This window comes from Phaenicophaeus curvirostris, chromosome 6 (assembly GCF_032191515.1).
Source record: "Phaenicophaeus curvirostris isolate KB17595 chromosome 6, BPBGC_Pcur_1.0, whole genome shotgun sequence".
Taxonomy (NCBI): Eukaryota; Metazoa; Chordata; class Aves; order Cuculiformes; family Cuculidae; genus Phaenicophaeus; species Phaenicophaeus curvirostris.
In genome coordinates, this window is record NC_091397.1 from 3,332,491 (window position 1) to 3,353,899 (window position 21,409).

A 21,409-nucleotide genomic window follows, 5' to 3' on the forward strand; every position below is an offset into this window, starting at 1 on the left:
CTAAAGTTAAGTTCTCCTTAAATTAGCGTAAAATCAGTGATTGGGGTATTAGAAATATTTAATGTATCATTTTGTAGTGTCTTTCAATGCAGCCAGGAATTGAAACATTGGATAAAAAAAACGTAAGCTGTTTCGATTTTTTTAGGCAAAATATTTTCTAGGTTCTGTTTACCCACTTCACAGGACATTTTACATCGTAAATGTATATATACGTACCAATCATTAAAGAATCATTAGGTTGGAAAAGACCCACTGGATCATCGAGTCCAACCATTCCTATCAATCACTAAACCATGCCCCTCAGCACCTCATCCACCCATCTTTTAAACACCTCCAGGGAAGGTGACTCAACCACCTCCCTGGGCAGCCTGTTCCAGTGCCCAATGACCCTTTCCATGAAAAATTTTTTTTTGATGTCAAGCCTGAACCTCCCCTGGTGGAGCTTGAGGCCATTCCCTCTCATCCTGTCATCTGTCCCTTGTCACTACCTTTCAGGTAGTTGTAGGGAGCAGTAAGGTCTCCCCTCAGCCTCCTCTTCTCAAGGCTAAACAACCACAGCTCTCTCAGCTGCTCCTTGTAATCATTAGTTTGTTTTCTAAAATGTTTGTTGTGGTTATCTTTCAGAGATTGTGAGGTGCTGCATTCGTCTTCTAACATCTTGCGCTCAATGCTCATGGTATGTCTGAAGGACAGATCTCTTCTGTGTTCTGAACCTACCAGGTAAATCCCAATAATGCCTTATCATAGAATCACAGAATGGTTTGGGTTGGAAGGGACCTTAATGCCCATCCAGTCCCAACCCCCCCTGCCATGGGCAGGGACGCCTTCCTCCAGATCAGGCTGCTCAAAGCCTCATCCAGCCTGGCCTTGAACACAGCCAGGGATGAGGCTTCCATGACTCCTCTGGGCATCCTGTGCCAGTGCCTCACCATCCTCCCAGGAAAACCTTTCTTCCTAAAATCTCATCTTAATCTCCCATCTTTCAGCTTAAAATCATTCCCCCTCATCCTGTCCCCACACTCCCTGATAAAGAGCCCCTCCTCAGCTTTCCTGTAGCCCCTTTATAAGGCTGCTATAAGGAGAGATCATAATTTAAAGAATAAAAAGTCAAGAAAGCAACGTATATTCTATATTGAGTCCTAGCTGATACTGCAAAAAGGGCCTGACAGGCTCTGGCCTGAAATTCGTTTTTAGTTTTGCATTATAGTAGGAAATCGGACAACTACAATGCTGATGCAGCTATTTGCCACACTAGTGAAGATGGAGCATGTCAGTGGGAGTTTTCCAGTTTCCATAAATAGCTTTAAGAATTCTACCTAGCATTTCTGATGCTTGAAGTAAAGCAGAAGCAGGGAAAATAGTGATATTTTTCAGGTAGATAATTCCCCTGTCAAGTCCCCTGCCTTACCTTTTTGTCTAAGGACACGGTTGTGACCTCTTAGAACAGTATGATTGATTTTCAACAGCAGTAGTGTCACAAGAGGCGCTGTTAGGTAGTGGAGGTGAATAAATTCTTACCTTGACATAGTTCTGGCTAGCGTATTGGACCGTAACTAATATCACATCCATTAACACGCTATTCACCTAATTGAAAATTGCATTTTCAGGTTGTCCTCATGAGTACTCCAGTGGAGAATGTCCATGATCTTCTTTGCCTGTGTGGTGCGGGTGAGGGATGGACTTCCCCTCTCAGCCTCCACAGATTTTCATTTCAGCCAAGATTTTCTGGAATGCAGAAAGAGATTAAAGGCATTATCTGCAATTCTGGCACAGTATCCAAGTCGAGGCACAGCAAAAGGACGTGACCTTAGCATACAGTAAGTCCCTGCTTTTGTTTGTTTGTTTGACTTTAATTTTTGAAATGGTTGTCCTGTGGATTAGTTCAACTTTAAGGCCACAAAGATGATCAGAGGATTGGAGCACTGCCCACACGAGATGGGCTGAGAGAGTTGAGCTTCTTCAGCCTAGAGAAGAGAAAGATCCAGGGAGACCTTATAGCTGCTTTCCAGTACTTAAAGGAGGCCTCTGGGAAAGCTGTGGAAGTGGTTTTTATCAGGGAGTGCAGGGACAGGATGAGGCATAAGAGTTTAAAGCTGAAAGGGGGGAGATTTAGATGAGATATTAGGAAGAATTTTTTTCCTGTGAGGATGATGAGGCACTGGCACAGTTTGCCCAGAGAAATGGTGGATACCCCATCCCTGGAGGTGTTCTAGGCTAGATTGGATGAGGCTATGAGAAACCTGATTCAGTGGAAGGTGTCCCTGTCCGTGACATGGGGGTTGGGACTGGATGGGCTTTAAGGTTCCTTCCAATCAACTATTCTATGATTAAGTATATTCTATTGGGCATAATTCCAATCCAGAATCCTGCCATGCGGTTCTAGATCATAACCTCCAAGTAGCATTTTGAAACCTTATTTTTCAGCACCATGGCCACACGGCTCCTCCTCAGTTTAGGAAAAATCCTAAGGAATTGCTTATTTTACTTTTCTTTATGGAGCAAATGCTTTCTGCTTGGTGGGCAGTACATGTTACTATTAGCAACTGGAGTATCTTGGACTGCAAATACCTTATAAGACAGTATCCTGGCACCTGGGAATCACTTAGTTTAGTCTGAAACTCAAGCCCTTTTCTTCAGCAACTGCCAGATATTACTGATTACTCCTCTCAAGCCTCCCTGCCCCCATCCCCCCCTCCCCCAGTTCTGATTCCGGCTTGTGCGGATTTGCTTCCTATGTACTGCCCAGCCAGTTCACTGAATCATAGAATGGTTTGGTTTGGAAGGGACCTTAAAGATCATCCAGTTCCAACCCCTCTGCCGTGGGCAGAGACGCCTCCCACTAGACCAGGCTGCTCAAGGCCCCATCCAACCTGGCCTTTAACAATTCCAGGTAGGACAGTCATAGCTTCCCTGGGCAACCTGTGCCAGTGCCTCACCACCCTCACTGTGAAGAATTTCTTCCTAGTGTCTAATCTAAACCTTCCCCCTTCCAATTTAAAGCCATTCCCTCTCATCCTACCACTACATGCCCTTCTAAAAATTCTCTCCCCAGCGTTTTTGTAGGCCCCTTTTAGGTACTGGAAGGCTGTATAAGGTCTCCCTGGAGCCTTCTCTTCAGGCTGAACCACTCCAGCTGTCTGTTACCAGCAGAGTTCCAGTCTCTAGAAGCTCTGGCTGGTGGGTGCATCTCGAGGGTGGGCGGCCTGAAGCGTGCCAACAGCTACATGGAGAAACTATAATTCTTTGCTTTTATTTATTGGAGAAGTATCTCATAATCTTTATTTTAAGAAATTAAAATTTAATTCAGAGATGACAATTTTAATTTGCTATAGATTTTAGTTTAGTTCTAAAAATGAGTTTTAGGTTGTGGTTGCATTTCTGGTTAGCAAATGTAAGAAAGCTCAAAGTGACCCTGAGCTGAAACTAAATATGCTGTACTGGGGTTGTGATTGGAGAAAGAAGATACGTGGACTTACACCGAATCAACTGGAAAAGCAGAGATTAGCATTTGAATTCCTTTTCCCTCAAAGCGAACTCCTGCCCTTTAGTGCTGACATATTCCACTGCTTTTAATCTTCTCTAGTCTCTACAGAAGTAGCCGTGCATCTGGTGCTGCAATGAGGCGAGTGCAAACAGATACGTGGCAAAAAGGCTATAAATTATTGACAACTGGGAAAAGAGGGTTTTACAGAGGCATGGTGTTGATCCTCAGCTGTGAGCTGGGGACAGAAAGAATTTAGGGAACGTACCAAGTGTAACTAGGCTGTGACGGCGCCAGTCAAAACCATAAATCCCAAGTACAGAGTACAATGAATAAATTAAAATGGAATAAAATAGGAACGACAAGTATTTTTGTATGTGACGGATGAGGTATCTAAATAATAATAGAAAAGAGAGAAAATGCAGAGAGTAATTGTTCACGTTCAGAAATTTGGTTGTATACTGAAATATAGCTAACCATATTAATCCCAAAGGGAGGACTTCCTCGCTTTTCTTTCAGAAATAATTACAGATCCTTAATTATGTTGTGGATTGTGGAAGTTTAGCTTTTACGTGATGAGTGCTGACATCTGAGCTAGGTGCCCTTACTCCCATCTTATTTAGAGAAGCCGAGACAAGAGTGATTTATTTCATTCTTAAGTACATGCCTACATTTTGGTCAGCTCAATCCCCTGTTAAGTTTCCTTGAAGGTTTTTAGGCCATCTCTGAGTGGAAGGTTCTGCATAAATACGCCTTCAGTGTTAGAGGGACCCCTTTTGGAGGAGAGTTTTTATTGTGCTGTTTCTGAAACAAACTCATTTTTATTTGTTACAGATGACTTAGCAGGTAACAGTTTTTGGAATATCTTGGTTTGTGCAATTTAAAAAATATCTCTTGCTGTTAATATGAAGTTGTCGCGTTCAAGGGGAGCAAGGAATGCTTGTTTCCTGTGAACGAGCTTGCTCAGTTTTACGCTTTTTTGTGGAAAATCGCTGCATTTTCTTTCAGAATCTTGTTGCCTGTGATGTTTTCTGGCCAGCTCTTTTCTTATTAACGCGATTTAAAGCCAGCCTAGGAAACTAATGTCCTCAATTTTTACTGATGCAGCAACTTAAATTCTGTGTTGTGATCTTTAGTACACTAAGACATGCTGAATGAGTTAAGGATGATTGTTAGATCTACAGGGGCTGCAGGACTATTACAGCAGCGTGAACAATATAATTTCTGACGTCTGCTCTTTCTGTGCAGTCTGTACGTTTTGTTTTGACAGAAAGCACAGTTTACTCCTCACGTTCAGGGTGACCCTTCTGCCTTGTTGTGTTGATGTTACATTTGTTTTTCCTATTTCAGTTTCCTTTCTTCTGGCGATATTGCCTGCATGGCAATCTGTTCCAGCAATTACTCAACCATCATGGCATTTTGCTTCCTGGAAGAGCTTCAGTGGGAATTCACTGCTTCCTACGATACAACAAGCATCGGTTTAGCTTCCAGACCGTATGCTTTTCTTGAATTTGGTTTGTAGCTTTGTTCTCTTATAGAAAGAATTCTTTGTCTGCTATGTTTATGATGTTAAATAATGTCTCCTGGCCAAAGCCTGATCATAAAAGTGTGTGATTGCGCCTTTGTGTGCGTGTGTGGGAGGAGGGGGAGATCTTGTAATTGCATTAAACTTTTAGATTATCGGTTTTGCAGTTCCTGAAAGCCCTTGTAATAGATGAACAGAATGCTGTGGTGATTAATCAACAAGCACAGAAGAAAAAGAAATCCACATCCGAAACACCTTGTAATGTAATTAAAGAAAATCTGACAAGTAGAGATATAGATACAGGAAAAAAGGGAGACAGAATAGATTATTTTGGGCAGCTTTACCTCTGGCATGACTTAGATTCATATAATACTTCATAATCATGCCTACTGTGTCTTTTTGAACCTGATAAAAATTATTTTCTTGATAAATAGCAAGTACTCTGCTGAACCTCACAGCTTTGAAAAACACAATTCCTTTGCAGTGAGAAACTCTTTTGAAGAGAATAAGATGTTAAAAGGGTTTGCACACTTCTGTCCAGATTTTGGTAATAGTGTTAAGCTCATGCTTAAGAAAGAGATCTCCACAAGGAAAGCATATTATACAGCTATCTTGTATTTTGGTTGGATTCTCTGCAGGGCATATTTCAGGTATGATGTTATTTTCTGCTGAGATCCAAGTTACTTTCCTTTTTGACTTTTTGACTTCAGTATGAATTTGGGAGTATGTGAGCCCTCTAAATTGCATAAGGCTCTTTTTAAAGAAAAAGAGTGCAATTTTTGTTTTCATTTTTATAATTATACTGCATTTTGTTACGGAGTCTACCTAATGTTGCTCTGTGTTCTTTTGTTTTGGTTTGTTTTTTTTCCTTTCCTGTGTTTGGATCTAAGATGCACTTGATGCATAAGGTCTTAGCCTTTTGCCTGGTAGTTACAGGTAATTATAGCAGGCTGACTTAAGGTAAAATACAGGATTGTGCTCAGACAATTTGTCTTCTTAGTCTCAGTGCAACTCCTGTCAAACCAGCAGCCACGTTTGTGGAAAGGGATTTGTGTGCAAATGGTATTAAATTTAAAGTGTGAGAGATGAAGCAAGGTGATCTGTGCATAGGTCTGTGGCTTGAATGTTGGTGGAATCAGTGTGGAATTCCCTCTGCCAGTCAGATCTTCTTCACTCAGAAGGTGGTGGAGCACTGGAATAGGCTCCCCAGGGAAGCAATCATGCCACCAATATTCAAGAAGTGTTTGGACAAAGCCCTCAGAAACATGGTGTGAATTTTGTGATTGTATGACTGAAATATAGGTTGAATTAATTTCTCTCTGTCCTGGAAAAATCTAGCCCTGGATATTGTTAAAACATGATGAGGAATTGCTTCCCTTGGTATCTCTTGGGTAGTTTACAATATGTGATACCTCCACCCTGGAATAGGAAAGCTTGTTTCAGTCACTGGCAGGCAGGATGTTGAGATTTAAAGTATTTGGAATCATGGAACGTGCTGAGTTGTAAGGGACCCACAAGGATCATAGAGTCCAGCTCCAATCCTTGCACAGGACAACCCCAACGTTCACACCACGTGTCTGAAAGCATTGTCCAAATGCCTCTTGAATGTTGTCAGGCTTGGTGCCACAACTGCTTCCCTGGGGAGCTGTTCCATGCTCCACCACCCTCTGGGTGAAGAACCTTTTCTTAAAGGTTCCTAGAAGGGAGAGGATTTGATATAAAATATCAATATATTTTGGTTCCCTAACCAGCATTGGAATTTGATACCTGAAACTAATAAGAAAAGAAATTAAGAAAGAAATGGGAAACAATCAAAAAAAGGATGCCAAGATTAATAATTACCTAAAACACTTGAACTTTGCAGAGCTAATTGAAGCATATTTTTATATTGTTTCAGATAACATTATCCAGAAAGTGAAATGCCATTTTAACTGTGCAAGTGGCTCTCGAATGAAGGCCAACTGGGAGAAGATTGAGGAGGAGCTGAAGTTCTGGCCCCCGATTCAGCTGAAGCTGGAGGATACGGAGCTAATGAATGGGATGACTAATGGTGGGCACGTGGGTGTTCATGGTGAGGTTGGTAAGTTACTACTACACACAGGTGACAGTCAACTTCCTGAATCTGACTTTGCAAATGACAGAAAAACATGTTACAGCAGTGGTTCATTTTGTACTGACTAGTGTATATAGTGTGCATGAAACCTAAAAAAAAAGACTGCCTTTCTATCAGAGTAAACAACATACGATCTTTAGATTATAGCAGGGCTGCATCAAAGCCTGTAAGGACTCATGGTGGTGTCTTTTGTTCCAGAGGAATGGCCTCAAGCTCCACCAGGGGAGGTTTAGGCTGAACATTAGGAAAAAAATTTTTCACAGAAAGGGCCATTGGGAACTGGAACAGGCTGCCCAGGGAGGTGGTTGAGTCACCTTCCCTGGAGGTGTTTAAGGCATGGGTGGACAAGATGCTGAGAGGCATGATTTAGTGATTGATGGGAATGGTTGGACTCGATGATCCGGTGGGTCTCATCCAACCTGGTGATTCTATGATTCTATCTTCTCTATATGGACAATTGGTTGTAACTGGACTTGGCATTTTCCATGTTAAATTTACCTACTTTTAAAGTAGTTTGTTAAATTTTCTATGACAAATGAAGATCCTCTAGTTCACTGGTTGTTGCAAACTCTGATAGAAGACAGGTGATTACCACCTGAATGAGTTGATTTGGCCTCGAGGAAAGATAAGGTGGGAAGAATATGAGCTGAGGATAAAACTCTTATTCCCAAATTTGGGTTGTTCTCTCTTCTTTGCTTTCTCCTTTTACCTTATTAAAAATTGAGTTAATTTGGCTAAAATTCTGGAAAAATATATTTATATCTGTGTAAACAGCACATAAGATGCTTGATAAGGGACCTTTTTGTAATGAATGTTTTACCTGCTTTTAGAAGTACTAAGTTCTACTTAGTACTTGCATAATCAAAGTCCTGCCTGCTTCCTCTATGAAATGAAATACTTTTAATCCTATTAGCATGGTGTTTTAAATGCAGCTGGAGTGTCATGAGTTTGTATTTCCTGTTTTTTGGGGTTTTTTTTTTGTTCTCAGCTTATGAAATACTAAAAAAGTTAAGTTTCATTCGCTCAGCAACATTGTTGCTGATGGATGAGCTGGAATCTAATTTGACATAGGTATTTTAACTTAAAATATAGAGGGGCAGTGGCCAGGAGGAAGAAAAAATAGAATTGAGAACGTTTTATTTGCCAGTCACATGTATGAGTGCTCTTCAGAACTGTGCCTGAAGGTTAAATATTTTCATGGTGTGACAGGGCTTAGAAATTCTTTCACTAGTGTGAACAGTTCCAGTGCCAGTAAACGTTTGTGAGCTAGTCTGTATCCACAGAGCAGAAGTACATTTTCAGTTCGCCCATATTCTTAATTGCTTTCTGTTATTTTCCATCTGGCTTTGTATTTCTGGCTGTTCTCTCTGGGCTAACCCAAATAGTCTTACAGATTGTTCTGCCTTTATTTTAAGGATCATGTTTATGATCATCTGTTTTCTTCAGCTGGAGTCAGCTTTCCTGGCTTATGTCTCTCTTCTTGTTGTTACCTACCAGCTGAGTCCCACTTTGCTGCTCTAAGTTTAGCTGTGTGGATAGTGTTTGTTCCCATATTAATGTTATTTATATTTTGGCTCTGCTATACAGGAGACTTCTTGAGCATAGCTTCAAGTGTTATGATTGCAGGAGAGTGGAATTCAATTGTCTGTGTTCTGTAGTGGAGATAGATCAATCAGTGGATTGATCAAAGCATCAATCTACTTACCTGGTTATAGCTGTTTCCCATCTTTTTCTTATTTTTTCTTTTCTCTAGTTTTTTTCATTCTTTCTCTTGTTTGTTCCTTCCTTTGTTAACTAAACCTATTGAATCCTGGCTAGAAAGACACTAGCATTGTTTTTGATCAATATCTGCACACCTCAGCTGTTGTTGCAAATGCCTCACCTTGTGTCTTGATATAGGCACAACTGCTAAAACTCTGGGGTACATATACAGAAGACATATGAAGTATAGGGAGCTTTCTGCAAAGAGGGGGAGTTTTCACATCAGAACCAATTCAGAAGTAGAAGAACAATGTGTGCTATTGGTCTAGTAAGCATGCTGTTAAATAATGCAGCATTGTGCGCCCCTTGATGGGCTTTCTTAGTCATTTTAGGCACACAAGGAGTCCTTCACAGTCCTTTTTAGGGTGCTTTTTGAAGATGTCTCACATCTCTGTCCTTTGTGTGCTTGTATTTTATTTTAAAATGTTTGAGCCTGATTTCATTTTTCACTCCTGGTGCTGTCTTTGTCCGAAGCTTTGAGTATCTGACTCATTGTCAATCCTATGTTGTGCTATGCTGTGAAGAGACAGAACGGGGCATGGTACAGGCATTCATGTCAATCTTTGGTTAAACAGCCAGAGGCTTCTGCTTAGAAAATCTTTTATAGGCAGAAGTTTCGATTTCTTCATTGTGTGAGAGTGTTTTCACAGAATTGTTCTGTACGTGTTGAGACCTGCAGATGCATTTTTCCTGTGTGCTAGATAATCCACAGTCCCCAGAACATCATCTGTGTGGTTCTTGTACTCTGAAGTGGACAGCTTCTAGCTGGTGAAGGGTCTGGAGCACAAGTGTTATGAGGAACTGGGATTGCTTAGTCTGGAGAAGAGGAGGCTGAGGGGAGACCTTATTGCTCCCTACAACTGCCTGAAAAGAGGTTGTAGTGAGGTGGGTGTTCGTCTCTTCTCCCAAGTAACAAGTGATAGGATGAGAGGAGATGACCTCAAGTTGTGCCAGGGGAGGTTTAGACTGGATATTAGGAAAAATTCCTTTACTGAAAGAGTGATGAAGCACTGGCACAGGCTGCCCACAGAAATTGTGGAGTCTCTTTCCCTGAAGGTGTTAAAAAAGCATGTAGATGTGGCACTTTGGGACATGGCTTAGTAGGCATGGTGTTGTTGGGCTGTTGGTTGGACTCAGTGATCTTGGAGGTCTTTTCCAACCTTAATGATTCTGTGATTCTCTGACTCTTGACATGTATGGTTTGCAAGACCCTGTGCAATGAATTAAACTTGTGTTTAATATTTTTTCTTCGAGAGACAATGTGTGCCTCTGAAGTAAACCTTGGAAACAGAGGGAGAAGGAACAGTAGTGTTTATTAGGAAATGTCTGGGAGAGAGATATATAGCTGCAACATTATTTGGTAGAATCTTTAAGATTGGAAAAGACTTCCAAGATCATCAAATTCAACCATCAACACGACATCACTGTGCCTACTAAAGCATGTCCAGAAGTGCCACATCTTACACATTTTTTGAAGACTTCCAGAGATGGTGACTCCACCACTGCCCTGGGCAGCATATGCAAGTGCTTCACCACTCTTTCGGTAAAGAAATTCTTCCTGATATAAAATCTACACCTCCCCTGGTGCCATTTGAGGCCATTTAATTTATCAAAAATAATAGGAAACAGAATACTCAGAATGAGCAAACATGTTGTTACAGCTTCTGTTCAGTGTGCTGTTTGGACCTTGACTTTCACTGCATAGCAAAAAAGCAAAATTGTCTTTGAGTGATGAGGTTACTTGCACCATTTATTTCCATGAACGTGTGTATGACAGTAATATACAGTAATGCTACATAATGTGACATATATCAAATGGAATTAATAGAGTTACTTTTGTAACTGCTTTGGAGATGGAATTATGGAGGTATGAGTGCATGCCAGACAAATTAATTATGTAGACACTTATAAAAGCTACTTTATATTTCTGTATAATTTGGCACCAAACGCTTCTACATCTATCTCTCAAAGCCTCTCTTGAAAGAAAAGACAAAAGTGTTTTCCTATCTTACACCGTGCAGCACTGCAATATTGAAGCTGTTATCATGCTTCATAACAGAAGAAGTTGGAAATCTCTGCTGTGTTATTTAGTTTATCTGCAGTCACTGGGAGCTGGCTGTATCTAGACAGGAGACAGAGGATCCCAAGAGCTGGGGAGAATTCTTGAGGGCTCATTCCTTTTCTCCTGTATCTAATGTGTGATGGTACAAGAGAAGATGTGGATTTGTTATCTGAGATGCAAATTGCCCTTCTTGTTACGCTGACAACATTCTACTTGTGGTGATACTAGGGCAGGGAGGGTATGGCAAGAAATGCAAGTGGGTCTAGGTGTGGTGTCTAGTGTGGAGGTAGCTGGTATAGCTAGGGGAGAAAGTTGGTGAGCTTCTGGGGACCTCACCTGGAGTCCTGTGTTCAGTTCTGGAGCCCTCAGCACAGGAAAGACACGGATCTGTTACAGTGAGTCCAGAGGAGGCCATGCAGATGATCTGAGGGCTGGAGGACCTCCCATAGGAGGGCAGGCTGAGAGAGTTGGGGTTGTTCAGCCTAGAGAAGAGAAGGCTCCAGGGGGACCTTACAGCAGCCTTCCAGTGCTTAAAGGGGCTGCAGGGAAGCTGGGGAGGGGCTCTTTATCAGGGAGTCAGGGATAGGATGAGGGGGAATGGGTTTAAGCTGAAAGAGGAGAGATTTAGCTGAGATATTAGGAAGAAATGTTTTCCTGTGAGGGTGGTGACGTGCTGGCATGTGTTGCCCAGAGAAGTTGTGGTTGCCCCATCCCTGGAGGTGCTGAAGGCCAGGTTGGATGGGGCTTTGAGCAACTCGATCTAGTGGGAAGTATCCCTGACCATGGCAGGGAGTGTTGATACTGGATGATCTTTAAGGTCCCTTTCAACCTGTGCCGTTCTGTGATTCTATGAACCAAAAGCCTGAATTAATGCTGACAGATTCCAAAGTTAAATACAGGTTAATAATAATTGCTTTGACCTTGATTAGGTAACTATCAGTTAGAGCACCTGGAAGAAATCGTGTTTAGGTGTGTAGGTGTTAAAGAAAACAGTGGTAGTGGAGGAGGTGAGAAAGAAGAGACAGGTAATTCACTACCTGTGAAATGTGGGCAGATTGGGAAATAGGGCATTGCAATGCACTGCAAAATGTTGTTCAAAGGCCAAGAACTACAGCATCAGGTTTAATTCCTGACCATGTTTTTTCAGTCTGAGAGGTTCAGAAGTAAGAGCAGCGTTTCTGTGGCAGCCGTTTCTCCCTGGAGACTGGACAGTATCATCTTGACAACCCCTACAAAAACTCTTCTAGCAGCAGAGCATCAAAGGTCTAGGATAAACGCCAAAGGATACAGTTGTGTCCTGGCAACTGCTTGGTTAAGGCACCAAATGCTATATGGACACTGTGCAGGTGAAACTAAATTGCTGTGTGGCAGATTGAATGCTCAGACTGTCCATGGGAAGAAATACTTAATTACCAGTTGAGGAAGGGATGAATCTCTGTCTTGCTTTTATGGGTGCCAGAAATTTAAGCTCTTTCCCAGACCTTTGAGTGTTTAAAACCTCTGCTTTCCTGCTGACCTGTGAAATGTGTTAAGTATTCTGATCTACTCAGACAAACAGATGAAAAAGTTGTGTGCGCCATAAAAGATGACGTTAATCCAAAATACCTGAAGGACAGGTTCTGTCACTTAATCTGTTTAAAAAAAGTGCTCCAGATCTCTTTCTGATTTCCTCCTGTCTGAGGAACTGAACAATGTAATGCAACAATAAAAGGTGTTTTTATTGACAATTTGGCTTCTCGGGAGCAAGCAGGAAGGGGTTTGAAAATGATTGAAACCCTTATTAGCTGATTTGAGTAGTTTTAAGAGTCAAAGGAATAATGCTAACTTTCACCACTGTCTCTCCCTCTTTTTTTTATAAGTCCCTACTTACAGAATGCAGCGTGTGACTCCTCTGGGGATTCTGTCACTTGTTCTGAACATCATGTGTGGAGCCCTGAATCTCATTCGAGGAGTTCACCTAGCAGAGTATTCATTTCAGGTAACCCTGGTTGTATTGAAACCTATAAATGAGTCAAAGGGGTATTGTATTATATTATATTATTTGGATAACCTGGTTAAGGGTGTCTGTTCTACTTCTTAGTAGAGCATACATCTTTCCACAAGAAGTACTTTGTTTGCTCTGGGAGTGTACAATTGCTCACCTGCCAGACCTTGTGTTTTGTTGTACATCACAACAAGCAGCATTTTATTCTTTTTTAGGGAGATTTAAAATTTGGAGAAATATTTCAGTCTTGCCAGGCTGGATAGATTTTTTTGCCATTCTTATCTTCTGTTCTAGATGCTTTTGTGTGATTTTCTTTTTTTTTAAATAAATGTGAAAGGGAGGAAAGTGTGTCCTGATTTTATGGTGGCACAGTTTTATTTAGCAGTTGTCACATAAGCCTCAGTTCTTGGTATCTTGCTCAGTGATACTGATCTTGCTGTTTGACACTGTTGCAGTCAATCAGCATAAACTGGGATGAGAGGTGCTTGCTGAAATAGTGTTTTAAAATATCAAGCAGTACTTGCTTAAAAACTGTAGCTGATATAGTTGTTTGTCTCTTTTTTTTTTTTTAATCCAAACAGGAGGACCATGAAGGAATTGGAAATGTGATAGCTTTTTTTATACCTTTTCTAGCCTGTGTTTTTCAGGTATGTCAACTGTAAATGAAATGCTTTCTGATTCTTTTTGTTATAATACACAAGAAAAAAAAAATTGTTATATAAGCAGAGGAACAGTTTGGTTTATGGTATCCTGCGTAGGTGATTCCACTGAAGTATTCCATTGAAGTGGCACAAATACAAGTAAAGGCACAATTTGACCCCTGGCGAATTGCAGTTGCAAGCTTTTTCCAGTGCTTTCCTGTTTTGACATGCCAAATGGGGTTGAGCGAGATCAGTAATTGCTACCCCAAGGGTGGTTTGTTTCCCAATGGGATAAATATGGTGTCTTTCTGACAGTGGCAGACGTAGTGAAGGGGTTTTGTAGCATAATCACCTTGAAAGACTAAGCAGATATAGGATAGCAACAGTATTGAACATATTCTAATTTACATTAAAAATTACTTTTAATTCTTGAGATGAATGTGGGTTCTGACTTCCTTAGAATTTTCTTTTACATAATTATTATTTCCTCTGACCTCCTTAAGCAGAAGATTTTGAATGAGAAAAATATGTGCTCTTAATGGCTTATTCTGGAAAGGTTCCTTAAATGCCTAAACCAGTGGTCCACAACCTTTAACTTGAGGACAATATGCTGTTCTCCAAAGCTTCAGTTTTTAGCCTGTCATAGCAGGAAGCTGCTTCAGTTTGGTCTCTGGCTGACGGAAGGAATAACACAATGCCTACAAGCTTATTCAGTGCTCAGTATTATTGCATTTGGTAGCAGTTTGGGAACCACTCTCTGAGGACTTCTATTAATCTATGGTATTTAAAACTTGCAGAGAGGCTGTTTATTGAATGATAGGAGATATGATTTAGTGCCTTTCAGCCTTCTCAGACCTCTGCTCACAGCAGAGCTTTAAGATTGAGATATTAATTTGGATCTAAATACTTGATGCAAGTCTTTCTTCACAAAGAAAGGTTCTGTCCTGCTTTTTTCTAGTCAGTACCTGAAGCCAGGAAAGCTAAATAAAGAAGAGCAGTCATCTTCACAAAATGCTTGTGCTTAAATAGAGCTCAAATGTGAAGTGCTTCTATGTGATGATCTCTCCTTGTGTCATCAGCACAGTTGGAAACTGTGACCTTAAGTGAGAAAGCTTGATCTGTTACTGCCTGAGTTAAAAGTGTAACTCTGCTGCCAGCACTTGAAGTTTTCAGTTTTCTCCTGTAAGGGCTGTTGCTCTTAGTAAACAGCCTGTTAAATGGGTTCCACCTGTTCTTGAATTTAAAAAGAGCCCAAACCCACAGCTAAACCTGTTAACAGAAATAATGGCCTTTCTGCCAAGTCAGGTCTAGAGAATGAAGTCCTTTATTTATCTCAAGAACTAATATGGCAGAAGGAGATTTGGGTTTGCTGTTTCCTGCTTCTGAGCCATTGTCTTGCAAAAATTATAGGTGCTTTCAATTTTTCCACTCCTTTTAGCCCATGCTGAGGCAGGCAGAAGGGACACGAGTTGTGTTGACAGATTGCTTTTGATATCCATGCATGCCAGTTAGGCCCTGGGTTGAGGCCACCACTTGGAGGAGCAGAAGGGAAGCTTTTGAGCTTCTTAGCGATCACTGCAATGGCAGGTGCATCCAAGTGGCATGGATGTGCCTGCAGTTCCCAGTTAGGTCTCTTGTTTAATGCTAACACTGTCTCTCTGGTCCTTTTGTAGTGTTACTTGTACCTCTTCTACAGCTCAGCAAGGAAGGTGAAGACATTTGTACTCTTTTTCTCTGTTTGTTTATGCAACGTTTATTTGTACGGATTACGGAACCCCTGGCAAATAGCCTTTCACATAGGAGTGGCATCTCTTTCTTCTTATCAGATACTGACAAGGCAACTGGTGGAGAAACAGCCTGACTGTGGAGTATGAAAAAGACTTTGGGTTTACTACTCTATTTTTACAACTTCTTTTGTATTAAACTGGCCAAAAATAGCTTGGAGTGTTTTAAAAGATTTGTGACAATGGTTATTGCAAGGAGGATATTTCAGAGCAACTCAAAATAAAGTAGGATGCAGCAATTGTGTCAAATACACAGTGAGGTATTTAACATGGCATGTGGTAATTGTGCATGGTAGATCTTGTCAGGTGTCATCAGCATATGGGAGTTCTCCTGACCATAAACAGGCTTTTACTCCTTGACTAATACCATGTAGACAGCGTTTTGCCATTTATTGTTCTGGCTTTTAACAGTTTGGTAGGTCGGTGTCTTGCCAATTATGTACTAAAGTGAAGGTAAAGTTATCAGCAATGGTTTTGTCTACAGAATTTGTAAAGCATTAAGATTCTTGGTTAATGTAAAGTAAAGGAGTTGTTTGCCAGAATTAAATGAGTTCAATACCCATGGGAAAAATTTTTAGGGTGAGCTGCGGGATAATTTTTCTAGATTTTGAATGAAAGGAAAAGGCTGTGGCGCTCTTGAAAACCATAAAGGCTATAAATATCTCCTGGCTAAACAGTGCATTGTCATTAAGTATATGCTTATTGGTCAATAGCAAATATGCTTGGGGCAACATCAAATAAACCAAGTGAATATAAGTTATCTTTCAGCTCAAGTGCCCTTTATTTCCTTGGTTAAGGTCACTCTCAGTATAAGGGTAATTCCATGTTTGTTTGGTCTGTATGGATAATAAATCTTCCAAGCCTACTTATGACAGGCCACTGACTCCTTCACCTTTTGTAAAACAATGTATAGCTGGTGAGTAGAAAGCCATTTCCAGTAATGGAAAGCAAGAGCAGGTTCTCTTTATTATTTAAAACGCCTTTAGTTAATAGTGTTGAGTTCTTACACTAAGATGAATTTATGAGCGTGCACTTTTGAATAGAGCTGAACTCCTTAACTGCTGCTGCACTGGGTGTTCTTGTGTGTAATGTATTGAGGTGCTTATGGGCATTTTAGAACATACCTGAATAATTTAGGCTGTCTGTTTGAAAAAATGCATAGCATTTTGATGCAGCTGTCCATGAAGGGCTGTAGAGTCTCAAACTGAGAAGATGTAGAGAACTGTAGGTGTGTTATCGTGGAAGTGTGGTCCTAGATTTTTGTCTTGGGAAACTGTTTCTGGTCGCCCCGTTTATTCCACCGAACGTTTCTCACCAAAGATTTTCCTTTCACATTGTCTCTACCTCTGGTGGTTGCAAAGAGATTAACACGATGCAGAGTAGTCTTCCTTAGTCTGCAGTATACTAGGAGTGATGGAGGAATATTTTAGCCAGCTAGTTAAGAAGGCAGTTTGAGCTGCATGGCATGTAAGGGAATACTCTTCTGTTATAAGGGAGTGGATTGAAATTGGTTTTGTCTGTAATTACCCCATTTTTTTCCAGATTTAAGTGGTAAAAGAAGCCAGAATTCAACCATTGTCTTTAAGACAACAGATTGACCCCACAGATGAGGCGGGGTTTAGCACTGGCAAGCTTTTAGTTTCCATGCTGTTCACCCCTAGTTTTACTTGGTGATAGGAACCAACTCCAGCTCTTGCCCTTTTAGGGTTCATTAGGCTTGAGAGTCCAGAAGAGCTTTACTGTCTCTCCATGGGCTTAAATAAAGCTCACCTGCTATGGCTTAAGACATGCAGAGCATTTGCAGCTGGGGCATGGGGCGAGTGAACTGTTATCTGCTTTCTATTCCTTATCCTTGATTTGTGCTGATTGAAAGAAGCTTGTAATGTTCCTGATGCTTCCCAAGCATCTGTTTGCTTTATCATAAAACAAATACATCCCTGTGCCAGGTGATGTTGGCAACAGCTCTGCAATCAGAGTGGTAGAATAAGCTGTTTAGATAGCTTGTGTAATTAATGTAATTAGAGTGGATAAAAAATAAATTCCAATTTGGGTTAATATTTTCTTTTCTCTGAAAATGTTTCCGTTAAATCAAACAAAACCAATTGCTTCAGTTCTGCCTTCATGTAAGCTGTTTGTTGCTTTGTGGAGGATGTGACCATATCTCTTCTAATAAAAGTACAAAGCTGTTAGTCTTAATCCCTTTGCAACCTCTGTTTTTTTTCCCCCCCTGTAGTATGTGCAAATGATATTAAGGAATCCACATGGATTAATACATGTGTGTTAGTATCTGTGCACTTTGTAGATTTGGAGTGATATTCAGGGATGAGGCAGAGCACACATAGTTTGATTTAATTTTAATTTAATTTTTAATGTTCATCTTTAGAATGGTTCCTTTGTATGGTATTTTTGCAGTCAAACTTATTCCTATGGTGAAACAGAGAAGGACTGAACAGTTTACATTGATCTCAGCGCTTTAAGATTTAATAAAAAAGGATGACTTGCAGTTTGAGTACAAGAAATCTGACTCATAACATGGGATTACGCCTGCATTGAATCAAATCCCCAAACAGGAATCCAACCCTTTTTGTTCAACTTTTAAACTGTTTAATGTGATTTGAATCGCTTCTCCTTAATTCTGTCAGTTTTCAAGATAAGTCTTTTGGAAACTTTTCCACACCCAGCAACTCAGCACAAGAAAATTGGCAAAGAATAAACTTTATTAATTTAAAGATTTGCAGTGCTTGGTCACTTCATGAAGCTGATCATTTTCTGTTGGTTTGGGGTTTTTTTTTTCTTTCTCCCAAAGACTTAGTAAGTTTGTAGAAGGTGGGCTGGTACCTTTTTAGACATTTTTGCACTGTATTAATAATGAAACCTGTGTAAATGTGTATAAAATAATTTTGCATGTCTATGTATATATGTACATATACCTAATAAACAGCTCTTTTGTAATGGTTGTTTTCATTTATAGTTTTGAAATAGCTGAATGTATTAGAAACAAGGTAAGCTAGCTGTTTTGTTTTTGTATGCATCTTTAGTGTCCCATGTGACCGTGTTCAGAGTCCAGAGGGACCTTGACAAGCTTGAGACATGGGTCTGTACAAGCCTCATGAGGTTCAACAAAGCCAACTACAAAGTCCTGCATCTGGGTCAGGGCCATCCCAGGCACTATTACAGGCTGCGTGGAGACACTGCCTAGTCAAGAACCAAAAAACTGGATAAAAATCAACAAGCTGGAACAAATTTGGCTTGCAGAACTACTTATTTTTTCCCAGTTTTTGCTCCCTGTTCCTCCACAGGAATGGTACCTAGATAGCTGTAGCAAGAGAAGAACTTACACTCATAGAATCATTAAAGTTGGAAAAGGTCTCTAAGATCATCAAGTCACCATCGTGCCTACTAAACCATGTCCTGAAGTGCCACAGCTACATGTTTTTTGAACACCTCCAGGGATAGTGACTGCCCTGGGCAGCCTGTGCCAGTGCTTCACTACTCTTTGTGGCAAAATTTTTCCTAATATCCAGTCTCGCCCTCCCCTGGTGCAACCTGAGGTCATTTCTGTGTGTCTTATCACATCTTGTGAGAAGAGACCAACGCCCACCTGGCTACAACCTCTTTTCAGGGAGCTGTAGAGCGGAGTAAGGACTGCTCGCAGCCTACTCCAGGCTAAACAATTGCAGTCCCCTTAGCTGCTCTTCCTAAGAGTTGTACTCTAGACCCTTCCCCAGCTGTTGTCCTTCTCTGAACCTGCTCCAGCACCTCAATATACTTTTTGTACTGAGAGGCCCCAAACTGCATGTGAGGTGTGACCTTCCCAGGGCCAAGTACAGGGAGAAGACCCCTTCCCTACTCCTGCTGGCCACACCATGGTTGATGCAAGCCAGGATGCTGCTGGCTGCCTTGGCCACCTGGGCCACTGCTGGCTCATGTTCAGTTGCTGCTGACCAGCAACCCCCAGGTCTTTTTCCACGGGGCAGCTTTCCAGCCTCTCTTCCCCAAGCCTATAGGCCTGCATAGGGTGTTTGGTGCTGCTACTGGTTTCCAACGTCTAAAAAGTGAAATCCTTTCTGATCTCTGAGCCTTATTCTTTATCTAGGAGGCAGTTGTGGGGAAAGTGGATCTGGGAGAACTGCAAATTCTTTACCGTTATTCTGCTTTAAAGATCTATCCCGCTCTTTGCCTTGACTTGGCCATTGGAGCTTGCTCAGATGCTGGCTTGTGGCATGGAAATGTCAGCAGTAGGTCTGAAATACTTGCAGTGCTGTAGCACTCACTGCCGTGCTGAGAAAAGAGAAGCCTTTGTGTGCCCCTGCAATGAGAAGAGGCAGAACAGTGGGCTGTGCAGACAGCAGGTGGTAAAAGCAAAAGCTGATGGTGGGGGAGGGAGGAGAGAAAGCCCTATTCTTCTGAACTGCTCTGCCCTTTGAAATCTAGATGTTATTTTTGTTCTGTAAATAAATGATTGCTCAAAGCATGTTTCTTCTCAAGATGCCAATAGAGAAGAACAGCAGCCTTTCTCTTTTTTTTTTTTCTAAGGTGAGAGGAGAAAGCAATTATAACTCCTTTCTCTTTTGAAGATGCTGATAAAAGGAGGTGGGAGGATCAGAGGGTCTCTGTGCCAAAAGAGGAACAACTCCTAAGGTGATGGAAATATATGTTTTTATTTTAAACAAAGTAACTCAACTTCTGCTGTGTGCTGACTTTTGAATGTGACCTAATTGCATGTAAAAACTGCTGAGGGGGGGCAAGGAGGAAGGAAATAGTGGCTGCAACAAAAAGAGGAGCTCTGTCTTCAAACACTTCACCTCCTGATGATGCTGACTGGCTCAGGTCTTGTGTTCAAGACCAGTCTTGGAGCAAGCTCAATGCCAAGGGCAGGTGGGAGGTGGGGACAGTGGAACAGCCTCTCTCAAGCGCTGTTTGCTTTTAAAAGCAATCAGCCAGATGTCTTAACCTCAGCAGGGAGGTGCCCTCGCTAAGGATGCAGGCTGAACAGGCCAGAGGCTTTATTATATGCCTGATGGCTTTAATAGGTACCTTCTGGATGCCTGCAAATAAATCCCTAAAGAAGTGACCTTTTGGAGAATGTTTTTGAAAGAAGCGATATATTGCCAGGAAACAAAGGTCCTGAGCAACCTGATCCAGTGGGAGGTGCCTCTGCCCAGGGCAGTTGGGTTGGAGCTGGATAATCCTTAATGTCCCTTCCGACCCAAACCATTCTATGATTCTTACCTGCTCCCTCTGACCCCAGCATCTGCAGAGCAATCAAGCCTCAGTGGGAAGCTTCAAAGTAAGAGGAGAAAAATGACACTATGTCTTAGGTATGTTTGGGCTACATACAAAACAGAAGCTTCAGAACCAACACAGAAATTTTGGTTTGTAAGTCCGAACCAGCAACCCAGCTTGACTACGCTGCCAGCTATTGAGATGCCTCAAGCATCAGACATTCCTGCTCTGTGTCATCTAAATCATAGAATGGTTTGGGTTGGAAGGGACCTCAAAGATCATCCAGTCCCACCCCCCTGCCATGGGCAGGGACACCTCCCACTAGATCTGGCTGCTCAAGGTCCATCCAACCTGGCCTTGAACATCTCCAGGGATGGGGGCATCCACAGCTTCCCTGGGCAACCTGTGCCAGAGCCTCTCCACCCTCATTGTGAAGAATTTCCTCCTTATGTCTAGTCTAATGTTTCTTAAGAGTCTTAAGTGAGACTTGTGTGTGGATGAAAGTCGCTGCCTCAGGTGGAGATCCATTTTATGGAAGGATGCCCCAACTGCCGGCCATGCTCCCAGTGGATTTGCCTGACTTCTGCTTGTCCTGCAGCAAAACTGATGCTGTACGTGCAATCGGGTCACACTTAGTAAGTAAGGACAGCAAAACCCAGGGTGGGGCAGAGCTACTGCTGCCTGGAGGAGAAAGACCTGGGGGTGTTGGTTGACAGCGAATGAACATGAGCCAGCAGTGGCCCAGGTGGCCAAGAAGGCCAATGGCATCTTGGCTTGGATCAGAAACGGCGTGACCTGCAGGGCCAGTGAGGTTCTTCTCCCTCTGTACTCG

General features: G+C 41.7%; 1 protein-coding gene across 1 annotated transcript; it reads left to right on the top strand.

Moving 5' to 3' along the window:
- Positions 1-629: 629 nt before the first annotated feature.
- Positions 630-18,303, top strand: SEC22C (SEC22 homolog C, vesicle trafficking protein). The gene is made up of 7 exons (XM_069859200.1): positions 630-676; positions 1,608-1,817; positions 4,832-4,995; positions 6,904-7,086; positions 12,802-12,920; positions 13,508-13,573; positions 15,241-18,303. Exons 2-7 carry the CDS (start codon positions 1,636-1,638, stop codon positions 15,439-15,441), a joined length of 915 nt encoding a protein of 304 aa, XP_069715301.1. The 5' UTR covers positions 630-676; positions 1,608-1,635; the 3' UTR covers positions 15,442-18,303.
- Positions 18,304-21,409: the final 3,106 nt, after the last annotated feature.

Coding starts and splice junctions, on each gene's coding strand:
- SEC22C (XM_069859200.1), top strand. CDS start 1,636: ATGTCCATGATCTTCTTTGCCTGTGTGGTGCGGGTGAGGGATGGACTT. Junction 7,087..12,801: donor GGGTGTTCATGGTGAGGTTG/GTAAGTTACTAC, acceptor TTTTTTTATAAG/TCCCTACTTACAGAATGCAG. Junction 12,921..13,507: donor TAGCAGAGTATTCATTTCAG/GTAACCCTGGTT, acceptor TAATCCAAACAG/GAGGACCATGAAGGAATTGG.